The sequence below is a fragment of the Centrocercus urophasianus genome, unplaced genomic scaffold (assembly GCF_019232065.1).
Source record: "Centrocercus urophasianus isolate 14NV4802_14NV808 unplaced genomic scaffold, USGS_Curo_1.0 seq_10, whole genome shotgun sequence".
Taxonomy (NCBI): Eukaryota; Metazoa; Chordata; class Aves; order Galliformes; family Phasianidae; genus Centrocercus; species Centrocercus urophasianus.
This window is the reverse complement of record NW_024884142.1, coordinates 53,819,573-53,831,670: the sequence shown is the minus strand read 5'-3', so window position 1 is coordinate 53,831,670 and position 12,098 is coordinate 53,819,573. Positions and strand designations below refer to the sequence as shown.

Genomic DNA, 12,098 nt, shown 5'->3' with positions numbered 1-12,098 from the left:
TTGAGCCATGGATGTGTCACTTTCACGCATACCACAAACAGTCTACTTAGTAGTGTGGAGATGCTGAATTGAGGACCCAACTGCTTTCCTGCCTGAAAATCAGATGGAGTGCCTAACTGAAAAGTTAACAATAAAATCAGAAGAACATAACAAAACTTACATCTGGCTTTGGAACAAAGGCTTGGCCTGGTATTACAAAACAGTTCTCAACAGTGCAGAGATGCTGAGACATGATGGACAGTCTGCTACGTTGCTTGCCTCCTGTATTAGCAGTAAGCCTCTGTTGAAGAATCAAAACATGTGAATTAGTGAAACTGAATGGACAAAACTGTCAATTACACAAAAGCTTGATCATCACTATAATCAAGGACAAATTAAAAAAAACAACCAACTCTTAAGAGCTCACATCAGAGTTTAAGCCTGAATAGTCTTGAACTATATTATCCTATGTAATACCATTTCATCATGACATCATGCTAATTTACAATCCCAGTCCTTCAATCAAAAGCACACAGAAAGGAGCTCCTTGAACTTCTGCAGAACTTACTAAATGTCAACATAATTTTGTATGGGAACATGAGAAGACTAAACCAATGTCACTGCAGAATTCAAATCAAAACAGTGCTGGCTGATAATATTTTCACATTCTTCCCTTCCACTGTTTGTGGATCTTTTTTTTCTTTTTCCTTTTTTTCTCCAAAATTAAAGCTCCATAAACTCAAAATCAGATACTAAACAAAATTTCTTTGTTATAAACTCATCTATGCTTACTATGTATGCAAGGTTGTCTAATCTACTTAAGTTTAGATACCTAACAATACAAGCATTTAATACTTAAAGTTCAATTAGCAGCTCTCTAATTTTCCCATGGAATTTCTTACAAAGGTTATCAAAAAGTCACCCAGACAAAAGAGGTTGTCTACACTTTCAAAAGCTGGCATGAAACACTATCTGCTTGTCTCGCTAGCAAAAACAAGACTCAAACAAAAAAACTCTCAGTAAAACATCTCTCAAATGGTTACAGGTAACAATTGAATTTTGAAGATTTCTCATCTTATTTACAACTACCTTAATTTTTTAAAAAAGGAGCAGTTTACATATCTAATAACATTTGTACGTTACATAGCTTCATGTGAAATTCATGCTGATAAAATACTGCTCAAACTATGTCAGAAAAACAAAACCCATTGCTCAAGTTTTTCTCTTTTTTTTTTTTTTTTCCTCTTCTTCCAACAAGTCTCCTTGTTTAAGTATTAGCATGGAACAAATATAATCCTTTCCAACAATTTCTCAGAAAGCAAACTCAGAGATTCTTTCAGCCTACATGAGCTCTTCAAACTACCTTTTATTGCTTCAGAGAAAACTTATTAAAAATAAATAAATAAAAAGAAAACAAAAAAAACAAAACTGATTAAAAAAATCTAACAAAAAAAAAAAAAAAAAAAAGCAATCAGATACACACGTCCTTAATTCTGCAATGGAAATGAAATGGACAGCACTTACAGCTCTTCAAATGCCAATTCAAACAAGCAAGTCTACTTTCCATGAAAACAAGACTCAGGCTTAGTTCCGGCCTCTCAGTTTACAGAGGGAATAACTTAAGAACATCCACCTCTGGGCAGTAACACCTTAAATTACTTCAATCGCATCGGCAGGAGCATACATGTGTATAGCACTTTGCAAAAATGCTACGAACAGTAATTCTGTAACCTGAGCTATTTAGGTAGTTGGGTTGTTTCTCCCTTAGCTCTCAAAATTTTCTTTGTATTTACCTTTAAAATGTGGATAGCATCTGAAACTGCAGTAAGTCAACCATGTCAGAAGTTCAGCTAACTAGGCAACATTTTTGTATCTATGTTCTACAAAAATTTCAAGGCAGGAGTCAGAACACTGATTCTGGAACATAACATGGAACACAGTCAAGGTGGTACAATGACATCTTTTTAATGTTGCTCACTATCAACTCCTCTCAATGTTCCTCAGGGACAACTATTTGTTTTGTTCCTCAGTAAGCCATGCTTTTCATAAGCATATATTAAAAGCCCATTATCAATCAATCTGCAAAATCCATCACAGGAATCAACCTACACAAAGAATTAAGAACTGGCAAAGCAGAGGGCTGGAGCCCTCCCCTACAAAGACAGGCTGAGGGAGCTGGGCTTGCTCAGCCTGGAGAAAAGAAGGCTGCGGGGTGACCTCATTGCAGCCTTTCAGTACCTAAAGGGAGCCTACAAACAGGAGGGGAATCAACTCTTTACAAGGGTAGATAATGGCAGGATAAGGGGAAATGGTTTTAAGCTCAAAGAGGGAAGGTTTAAGTTGGATATCAAGGTGAAGTTGTTTACCAAGAGAGTGGTGAGGTGCTGGAACAGGCTGCCCAGAGAAGCTGTGGATGCTCCATCCATAGAGGTGTTCAAGGCCAGGTTGGATGGGGCCCTGGGCCCTGGGTTGGTGGCCCTACATGTGGCAGGGGGTTGGAGATTCACGATCCTTGAGGTACCTTCCAATCTGGGCCATTCTGCAATTCTACAACTATCAAATCAATCCTAATACACAAGCCAATTACTTTTTTTCAGAATGCTAGTATTTATACACAACTTACATCTTAAGAACTTAACTTACTTCTTACAACTTAAGAAAACATAGTAAGTCTTCTTTTGTTCATAGTTCAAAAACCTGAACTATTTTCCAATTTCTTAGCACCTTTTGTCTAGCCTTCTAAGTAGATAGCAGTGTTACACACAGATTAAGCATTCTGCTCCTCTAATACTCCTACCTTCTAGACGTCTAATAGTATATGGCCCAGCCTACAGACTGTGTTAGTGGAGCAGCAGGTGAACTACACCCTGCAGCCAGTTTTACTCAAAATTAGACACTGACAAAGATCTTCCATTTAAACTGAATTATGATTCATTTTAATATAAGTGGGTCAGAAAGTATCCAGCCCAAGTGGCAAATCTGAGATGAATTACTGAGGAATTTCTGGCAAAGATTTTTTCCAGAAAATAACAAACAATTTTACAAAAACGAACTACAGAGGCAAAATGATTCACCCAACACTTCCAAGCATCATTTTTATAACTGTAAATATCTGGTCTTATCCTCCTTAATAGGCCCTAAAACCTAGTATATAAATCGTAACTACTGGTTCTCATCAATAATTTTAATCAATTTAATTAAATTGTATCAGAATAGAGAAATTAGTAGCAATGGGCCTATACTAACATAACTCATGACAGCATAGCAATTAGAAAGAAATAGAAAAGCAGGAAATTACCACCAGCAAGAAATGGCAAATGCATTTTTTACCTGTATATAATAGCACAAACTAGCTTGACTACGGATTGGGACACTGATTTATTTTCTCACCATTAACATCAAGTTATCAGAAGTGATTATGAAGCACACAGGGCCGTTCCATTACAGCATGTTATCCTTCCACTGAACTCGTGATATACACAACCAACACTTTATTCAGTATTGAGGCTTTTAGCTTCAAAGGATCAGAGAGAATATCAAGCTATTAAGAAATTTTCCTTTCAGATACATAAAATATCAATAAATAATTTTTTTTAAGTTTTCTACTGTGTTAAACTGTTCTGTATTTGCAGGTACAGAATACCTGCAGTTTGGCCTGTAGTTGCCAAATATCAATGGTTAAGCTACTTCAGAGTGGCACAAGAAAGATTACCATTCCTCCTAACCATAAAACAAAACAGTGTATCCCAAATGAGCATTCACTATGAAAACACAAACCATAAACTATGGAATTTCTGCATCAGAGCAAGCTCTGTGTTTGAATAAGCATAAAAACACGAATCAAGATGTCCCAGAATGCAAAGTCAACAACAATTAACACTGATTAATTGTACAGTCTTGAACATACCACTCCACTTCCTAGTGTTTTTAAGTTATTTGCACTTAAAAAGCTAGGAAGTTGAGAGTGCATGGCATTTTGCATCTCATTTGAGCTATGCTGGGTACAGAAGTACTATAATCTGCATGTCACCATCAGCATATGCAGCTGGTTACAAAAAAAAGTACAGAGTCCACTTATCTCAGCGCTCTGCCACTTTTTTCACTGCTGTCACAAGTCTTTGTTTATTATTAATCATCACTTGCATTTTCTATCTTAGTCCATTAGCCATATTTTACAACAACGTATAATCTCAGATGACATGAAGTCCTTCTGGAAAACAGAACAGGATTTTTTAATGCCTAAACTCAGAACTGAATTAAAAAATCCTACTCATGTCATAAAAAACGTTTGTCCCTTGTGATCTCTAGAGCCATCTGCTGGAACAACTTCAGTACTTTTCTTGAAACTTGATTGCAGAGCTAAAGCAGTAACAGCAAAGACTGGTTTTCCAAGACCGCAAAATGACAGCAGACATGCCACTTGCATGTATAAATAATTCTCTGCATACAGTAAAAAACTGAGTAAAATTTTATTTTTATAATATTCATTGTAAAAGATAAAAATTAAAGCAACATAATTAAAGCAACATATACATTTAGGTTGCACAGAGGAAACATTATTTCGTATTCTCAGCTAATTAGATGGAAATTCAATGATATAGAATCACAGAATTGCAGAGGTTGGAAAGGACCTCGAGAGATCATCAAGCCCAGCCCTCTGCTAAAGCAGGTTCCCTACAATAGGTCACACAGGTAGGCATCCAGACAGGTCTTGAATATCACCAGAGAAGGAGAATCCACAACTTCTATGGGCAACCTGCTCCTGTGCTCTGTCACACTCACCATAAATAAGTTCTTCCACACGTTAGCACCAAACTTCCTATGTCCAAGTCTTAGGCCATTACTCCTTGCCCTATTGCTACACACCACCAAGAAGAGCCCAGCCTCATCCATTTGCCTCCCACCTCCCTCCAGATATTGCTATACATTTATCAGATCTCCTCTCAGTCTTCTTTTCCCAAGGCTGAACAGAACCAGCTATTCATTCTTACCTCATATGGCAGACGCACCAGGTCCTGTTTTATCTTTGTGGCTCTCCACTGGGCTCCTTCTAGGAGATTCCTGTTTTTCTGAACTAGGGAGCCCAGAAGTGGACGGAGTAATCTAAACGTGGCCTCACCAGGGCAGAGCAGAGCAGAGGGGGAGGACCACCACCCTTGACCGTGGTCATGCTCTTTTTAATGCACCCCAGGATACCAGTGGCCTTCTTGGCCACAGGGGCACACTGCTGGCTCATGGCCATTCTGGTGTCCAGCAGGACATCCAGGTCCTTTTCTGCACAGCTCATCTCCTGCAGATCATCCTCTAACATGTACTGATGTGTTATTCAGACCAACGCACAGTTCCTCTCTTTAAAAACAACAAAATCAACAACAAGAAAACCAGAAAAAAAACAACACTAAAACCCAGCAACTGGGATTCAGGTAAGAATCACAGAATCACAACAAATCTCCAGATTTATGGTATGTTTTATGCCATGGCAACAAAAATAAACTGTTAAGCCTGAAAGCATTCTGAGTAAAATCCTCCCAATATTAATTTACCTAGTTTTAACACCAAAACATAGCAAATCAATTCAGCCTTCTTTGAGAATCTATCGAGATGCTAAAAACCTCAATTTGTGACAAAACACAAATGATGCTTTTATACTTTCATAAGGCTGACAGAAATCCATTCAAAATTCTGAACTGCAGTCTTTCTTGTTCAAGCTGGAGTCAGTTTCCACGGCCTGAACCAAACATCTCCTGTGTTTGAATTGTTTAATCAAAACCGGAAATAATGCTAAAATCTTCCAAACTTGCATTTTTTCTTTATTTCAAGGAATGGATTTCTCTTTCACCCAGTGTATTTTGCGTATCTACTAAGACTGTCCTTATATACATATATACATATATATATGCATATATATATATATATATTTTTTTTTTTAAATTAAAATTTAGGGAAAACAGTAACAGTACCTCTGCAACTTCCTTCTGAAAAGTCAGTGTCATCTGCGTCCTTCCATAAATAAAAGGTCCATCTCTTTTAGAAACATTTTCAAGCCATTTGATGATTAGAGGAGTTGAAACACTGAAGGGTAGATTTCCAATGATATGAATATTTGGTGGCTCTGCTCACATTTGATTGGAAAAAAAAAACAAAAAAAACCACAAACAACTGACAAAAAGTTTTGGATAAGATTTGTCATGAAAGAATATTTACATAACAAACATATGAGCCTATCAATCTAGAGTTAAAATATTAAAACAATTTTTATTGTGACACATTAAAATTATGCCTTTCTATTTATACTTGTCTTATACTGACAAAACTGTTACTGTTTATGATAGTTGGTTGCAAAAAAAAAAAAAAAAAAAAAAGGTAGGTTTTATTCTTGTTTACATTAGAATAAATTAGTAGCTTTCAGCCAATTTTCATCTGATTGATAGATTTCAGCTGAGCTACTCCAGAACAGCAGAAATACATAATTTAGACATTTCTGTTTTCATTCAACTATGACTATCAGATACAGAGAAAACAGGCATATGTTATTCTGTCCAACACGTTTCATCCCATGGGCTTTGGAGACTCAGGGGAGTCATAACTAACTTAGCTCAAACTAAAGAGACCCATATATTAAATGGGTCTCTGCACAGAGACCCATATATGAAATCAGAAAGCTTTCTAACTAGCACAAGACAGCTCCTTAGCCATGCAAAGTTATATGTATTGTTCAATTCTGCACTGCATCAATGGAAATGTTACACAGCACACAGTAAGTACTGCAGAAGAGGTGGACAGAAGAAAGTGTTGTTTCTTAGATACTGCAGCATTTAATTACACGAATGGCAGATGACAGTATCAAATTCAAGCTGTGTTTTAGGCACAGTTTACTTATTATTCACTTTCTAGGCTAGGATATTTCTTGGATATTTGTGATTTTTCTCAAATACCAGCCACAGGAAAGTATATTTTTGAAATCTACAAGTATTTCAGATTTTCAACTCAAAAGCTTTAAAATGAAACCAAAACAAGCCCAAATACTAACCATCCTCCCAGTTCTTCTTTAAGTGATTTGGAAAAGCCTTCTCCATTTTATATGTCAGAATATCTCCGTGAACAATGCGTACTTTTCCTGGAGCTGCTTCAGACAGCATCTGTTTGTATACACGCAAATAGAATTTACAGTGAATATTAACCACTCTGATTTTCAGCATCATCCACAGCATGAGAAAAACCCCTGCTATATACCTTATTATACAAAAAACAGTAGCAATTAAAACTGAGCACACTTAATAACTATTTACCTTCAAAAAGCAAGCACTGGTGAAAAACGTTCAGTACGTATCTAAAACCTTATTATTCAAAGCTGCACAGTTCCGAACAGGAAATTTAAGCCCGAAAAGTTTGACAAGTTTCTTGTCCATAAAAACGATTAACAAGCTCTGCATTATTAACAGGTATTGCACGTAGCAAGTTTTGGAAAGGTTCTGGATCTATTACAGCAGAACATGTTCCTGCTCAAGGCACAGACTTGGATGATCAGCTTTAAGTTCCCTTCCCACCCAAGCTATTCTAGGGTTTTATGATTCCACATGATTTAAGTGCAATTATTTTCAACCAGAAAAACAAATCTAACCACAAATCCAAATCACTTAATGGGTTTTCCAGCACTACATTAGCAATTATATTGCATTCAAATTCACTTATCTACCATGATTTGTCAAATTCTTCTTTGAAGCTATTCCAAGTACTGTAAACGGATGAAAGATAATGTAAGATCAATAAACTTAGAAAACAGTACAAGAAGAAGCCAAGACCCACCTACACAAAGGATTATTAATATGTTCTACTGTTTGTTAATATTAGTTTCCATGTCAGAAGGAATGCGGGTTTTATTTAGTATTATAATTAACATAATTGAGAAATGCATTTGACACCAGAAAATCACAACTGCATACATTCAATTTGAAATCAGAAATTGAGGGAAGTCACTGAAGCTTTCTTCACTTTAAGGCCAATGTATGCAGCTAACATGGTTCCAGAAGCATTTATGCACCTAGTGCACGAGCTGAGTAATCTTCCACTATGCAGATCCTCTTGCTCTTCATACACGAGGGAAAGGGTGTATAAAAACAAAAACCAAAGGGCATGGTTCACAAAAACTAAGTGTGCTCCCTGGAAGAGCTGCATATTCAAACTACTTTCTAACTAAGAGCACCTTCTCTCTCCTCATATATCTCTCCAGCCTAACAAGTATTAGGGCATATGGCATAAGGCGTTTGTGTTTCTTTAAGAGTGAGACAGAACTGACAGACTCTCAGCTTGTGTAAACTGTTACTCTGAACACATATGTTCTTCACTGTATTTCCATTTTTGCAGTAGCGGATCCCAGCTTCAGCTTTGTGATAGAAATCACAGACAAAAAAACAGCCAGTGAAAAATGCTGCATACTTTATATCAGCATCTTATAAATACCTAAGAAGACATTTATAAAATAACAACTGGGGACTTTTACTTAATTTCTGACATTTTCTGTCATACAAATCAAGAAAGATATGAAACAAATGCTTATTTTATTCTTCTGTACCTGAATGCGAACCCACACTGAACTGTTTTAACTGGAGATATATGGTCAGAATGTTATAAACTTTAAGGTAAAATTATTAGGATTAAAATTAAAAATGAGATCAAACAACATCAACATTCAAACTACTATTTCATGAATAGCCTCTTTAAAGCACTTGAAACATCCCCATGTTAAAAAAAAAACAAACAACTGTTATTCATTTGCAGCATCAGGTCAGAAAGAGACAAGGAGTACTTGTTAAGATAAGACAGGATCAATTAATTGCCATAGTACATGTTTTCAATTCAAGCAAATGACAGCTCTAATTTGAGCCAAAGTATCAAAACTGTTTTCAATGTGCTGATCTAACTAAGACACCTTGAATCTTTCCACGTTCTTAAAATGTTCAGGCATACATTCATATGAATCATTCTGCAATTGATACCTGCAATCCTGGAATAAATCGAGTATCTTTTTCAACCAAGAGGAGTTGTTGAACACCGGCATTGAGAATAGACCTGGTAATTCCTCCTGGCCCAGGGCCCACTTCGCAGACATAAGCATTTTTCAGCTTGCCAGCTTGTCTCACTATCTTGTCTGCAAGACAATAAGAACACACTAAGCCTTTATTCTCCAAAGGATCCAGCTTACTAAGATAAGCACATTCGCACTCTTAACAATAAACAATGAGTTTATCTCAGAATAGGCACAAACAGTGACACATCCCACTTACACAATCACATGCCTGCTAGACTGCACAGAATTCAGATTTGTTTCATGCCAAGAGATACTGCTTTACTGTTCCACTGTTTAAAGAAAGGCTACTTCCAGTTTACTGTCTTTCATGTACACTGTTGCTCATTACAGAATCAAATAAAAGGAGAATATTACTTTTTTATCTGTAAACCAGCAGTACTGTAAGTAAGCACTCAACAACCTGGCGTCTCAATACTTATCTTTATAAAGGTATATCACTACCGAACACCTGTTTTAAGGAAATGAGAGGCAAAAAGGATACAGTGAAGCTCTAGCAAGACTACTGTACATGAATAGAAAGATACAACTCTGGAAGTCAATACAGATGAGCAGGAAAAAACAAATGAACAATTGAAAAAGGCTTAAAGCAAGGATTAAAAACATTGCTAATGAAACAAAGAGATTCTTAGGAAGCCTATACTGAATGCTGAGGGAAACTATACTGCTCACTCTACAAGTCTTCTAAATGTGTAACAAAAACAAGAGATTCTGACAATCTTCTATTCTAAGGTTTTACTAAACTCATTCACACATTTTTACTCTAGCATAAGAACCTGGCTGTTCATAAAAGGGAAGAGAGTTTTATATTCACGTTCCTAATCTATATCAGCTGGAGTACCAATGTATAATTGAATCATTGGGTACATGAAGATACACTGCACTGATTACTGTCAAACCCAGCCACCACTTATACAACTAAAAAATCTGCTACGGATTGCACACTGCCATCTTTGTCAGCCAGTGCTGAGATGAAGCTGCAGGAAACTGAACTGTAACAGGTCTGAAAAGCTATGAAATTTCTGTCAGACTGACCCAACCAATGTTCCTAAGTACAGTATATAGTATATTGAAAGACAGAAGGACCAACAGTACTTGTGATATATCATAACCTGAAGGAAATCCTTCTTGAATCAAACATATAAATTCAACCCACCTGAAACTTAACCAAATTTGTCAACACTTTGGTAATTCTTGACAGTTCTTATTAAATGACAGTATTTGAATGGAAATGGTACAACTAAGGCTTGGAGTTTCGCACTGAACTGATATTTTGTTACTGATATTGATACTGATATAGGAATATACCTAAAAAATATCCTGCAATTTACTCTATAAAGAAAGATGTTTTCTAGGAATGCACAAACAAAATCAAGAAGTCTAACCTAAAACAGCTTTCAAAGGAGACTCTATGCTGTTGTATATTTGACAGATGTCATCATGCAAACATGATCCCCTTAGCCAAAAATCAGATTCTGACAAAACTGGAGATGTATATGTACTTCATAACAGCTAAAAGCGTATAAAATAAAATAGTTAACCTGTCAATCGTAAGTCCAGCAAAAAATTCTGGGAAAGTTCTTTCTGTGCTCGAAGACGAAAAAGCTTTATGATCTCCCCCACTGTTGGCAGAGGAGGCAGATGGAAAGCAGCAGCCTTTCCTGCAGCAGCCATCGGACGGAACTGGAGAGACACCAAGAAGACAGTTCTGGCATTTGCAGTGAATTTACACATGTCAAAACTCCACAGAGCTTACAAACCAATAGATGATTTACAAATCACTACACAAGTGCTTGATTTTACCCACGGGTGTTTTCACTATTGGACACAGTGCCTGTAATAAGCTCATCTCTGTGGGAGCTGTGCAAGACTCATTTGGTGGGTTTGCCAAAACACTGAACAAAACAAAACCATCCCATGACTGTTCACTTTCAATCTTTCTTTACTTTTTAGCAATATATAGTTAATTATAGAATTGCCTGGGTTGAAAAGGATCACAATACTCATCTAGTTTCAACCTCCTGCTATGTGTGGGGTCACCAAGCACTAGACCAGGCTGCCCAGAGCCACATCCAGCCTGGCCCTGAATGCCTCCAGGGATGGGGCATCCACAAACTCCTTGAACAACCTGTTCTAGTGTGTCACCACCCTCCATGCGAAAAACTTCCTCCTAATATCTAACTTAAGCCTCCTCTGTCTTAGTTTAAAAGCATTCCCCCTTGTCCTATCACAGTCAACTTATGTCTTCATTAAGACTTGCTTGTTTGGTTTGTGGTGTCACACATAGCAAGAATTCACTGCTAAGTCACCTGCTCCTCTAAGCAGAGATTTAAAAAAACAGGAATGGCAGGCATAAGCAGCACCACTGATTCTTAAAAGATTCTACCCCCTTCCACCGCAGCAAAGCATTCCACCCCAAGGCCAGCCCAACCATTACAGCCCTCAGGCCCAAACATCCCCAAGCTCCCACAGCGAGGCGGGGTCTGATGGAACCCCGCCCCGCAGCCGCTCCTCGGCACGCTGCACGGAGTCCCGGCTGCACACACGCGGCAGCTGCAAGCGTGGACAAGAAGGGTAAGCGGGGGAGGGGTGATTGACCCGGCTCTTCTTTTTCTCCCGCTGTAAAAAAGAAATCTCACAAGCAGCACGCAAGCATCGCTGCAGTTTCTTACAGTACACGCGAGAGCTGACCCGGAATAGGAAACGCCTCTCGGCTCTGCGGCCTGTCCTGCAGGCGCATGCGCCCCGCTACGGCCGCGTTCAGCAGGTGTTCCGAGTGCGCATGTGCGGGTGGTGATGGGGTGTTGTGGGATGTGGTTGAGCGCGGTGGTTGCGCAGCTGCATGTGAATGTTTGGATCTTGTCTGTTCTGACTGTCTGCGGAATAATTTGAGATTAGGGTCAGGACCTGTAATTTTCGGAGCTGTGTGTGCATTGTTGTCTGCGTTTATACTGCTTTGAATATTTTCCAGCACTGCTCAGCTTAGAATTTCCGAGTGGTGACGGGAGCTGCTGGCGTGCTGTGTGCTCACAGT

The 12,098-nt window shown here is 38.0% G+C and overlaps 1 protein-coding gene across 6 annotated transcripts in view; it reads right to left on the bottom strand.

Moving 5' to 3' along the window:
• The window catches only part of TFB1M (transcription factor B1, mitochondrial), a 38,320-nt gene extending 26,503 nt beyond the window's left edge, over positions 1-11,817 (bottom strand). For 3 of the 6 annotated variants that reach the window (XR_006170128.1, XR_006170129.1, XM_042825841.1), the window contains exons 1-5: positions 10,606-11,563; positions 8,976-9,127; positions 7,010-7,118; positions 5,940-6,091; positions 161-280 (exon numbers count right to left, since the gene is read on the bottom strand). Coding sequence is in view for 4 of the 6 variants with exons in the window: in XM_042825841.1 (XP_042681775.1) it covers positions 161-280; positions 5,940-6,091; positions 7,010-7,118; positions 8,976-9,127; positions 10,606-10,798 (726 nt within the window). In the remaining 2 variants the exon portion in view is untranslated. Of the gene's footprint in view, positions 1-160; positions 281-5,939; positions 6,092-7,009; positions 7,119-8,975; positions 9,128-10,605; positions 11,564-11,662 lie in introns of those variants that run through there. The other 3 variants (XM_042825857.1, XM_042825865.1, XM_042825875.1) reach the window with 3 other exon arrangements.
• Positions 11,818-12,098: the final 281 nt, after the last annotated feature.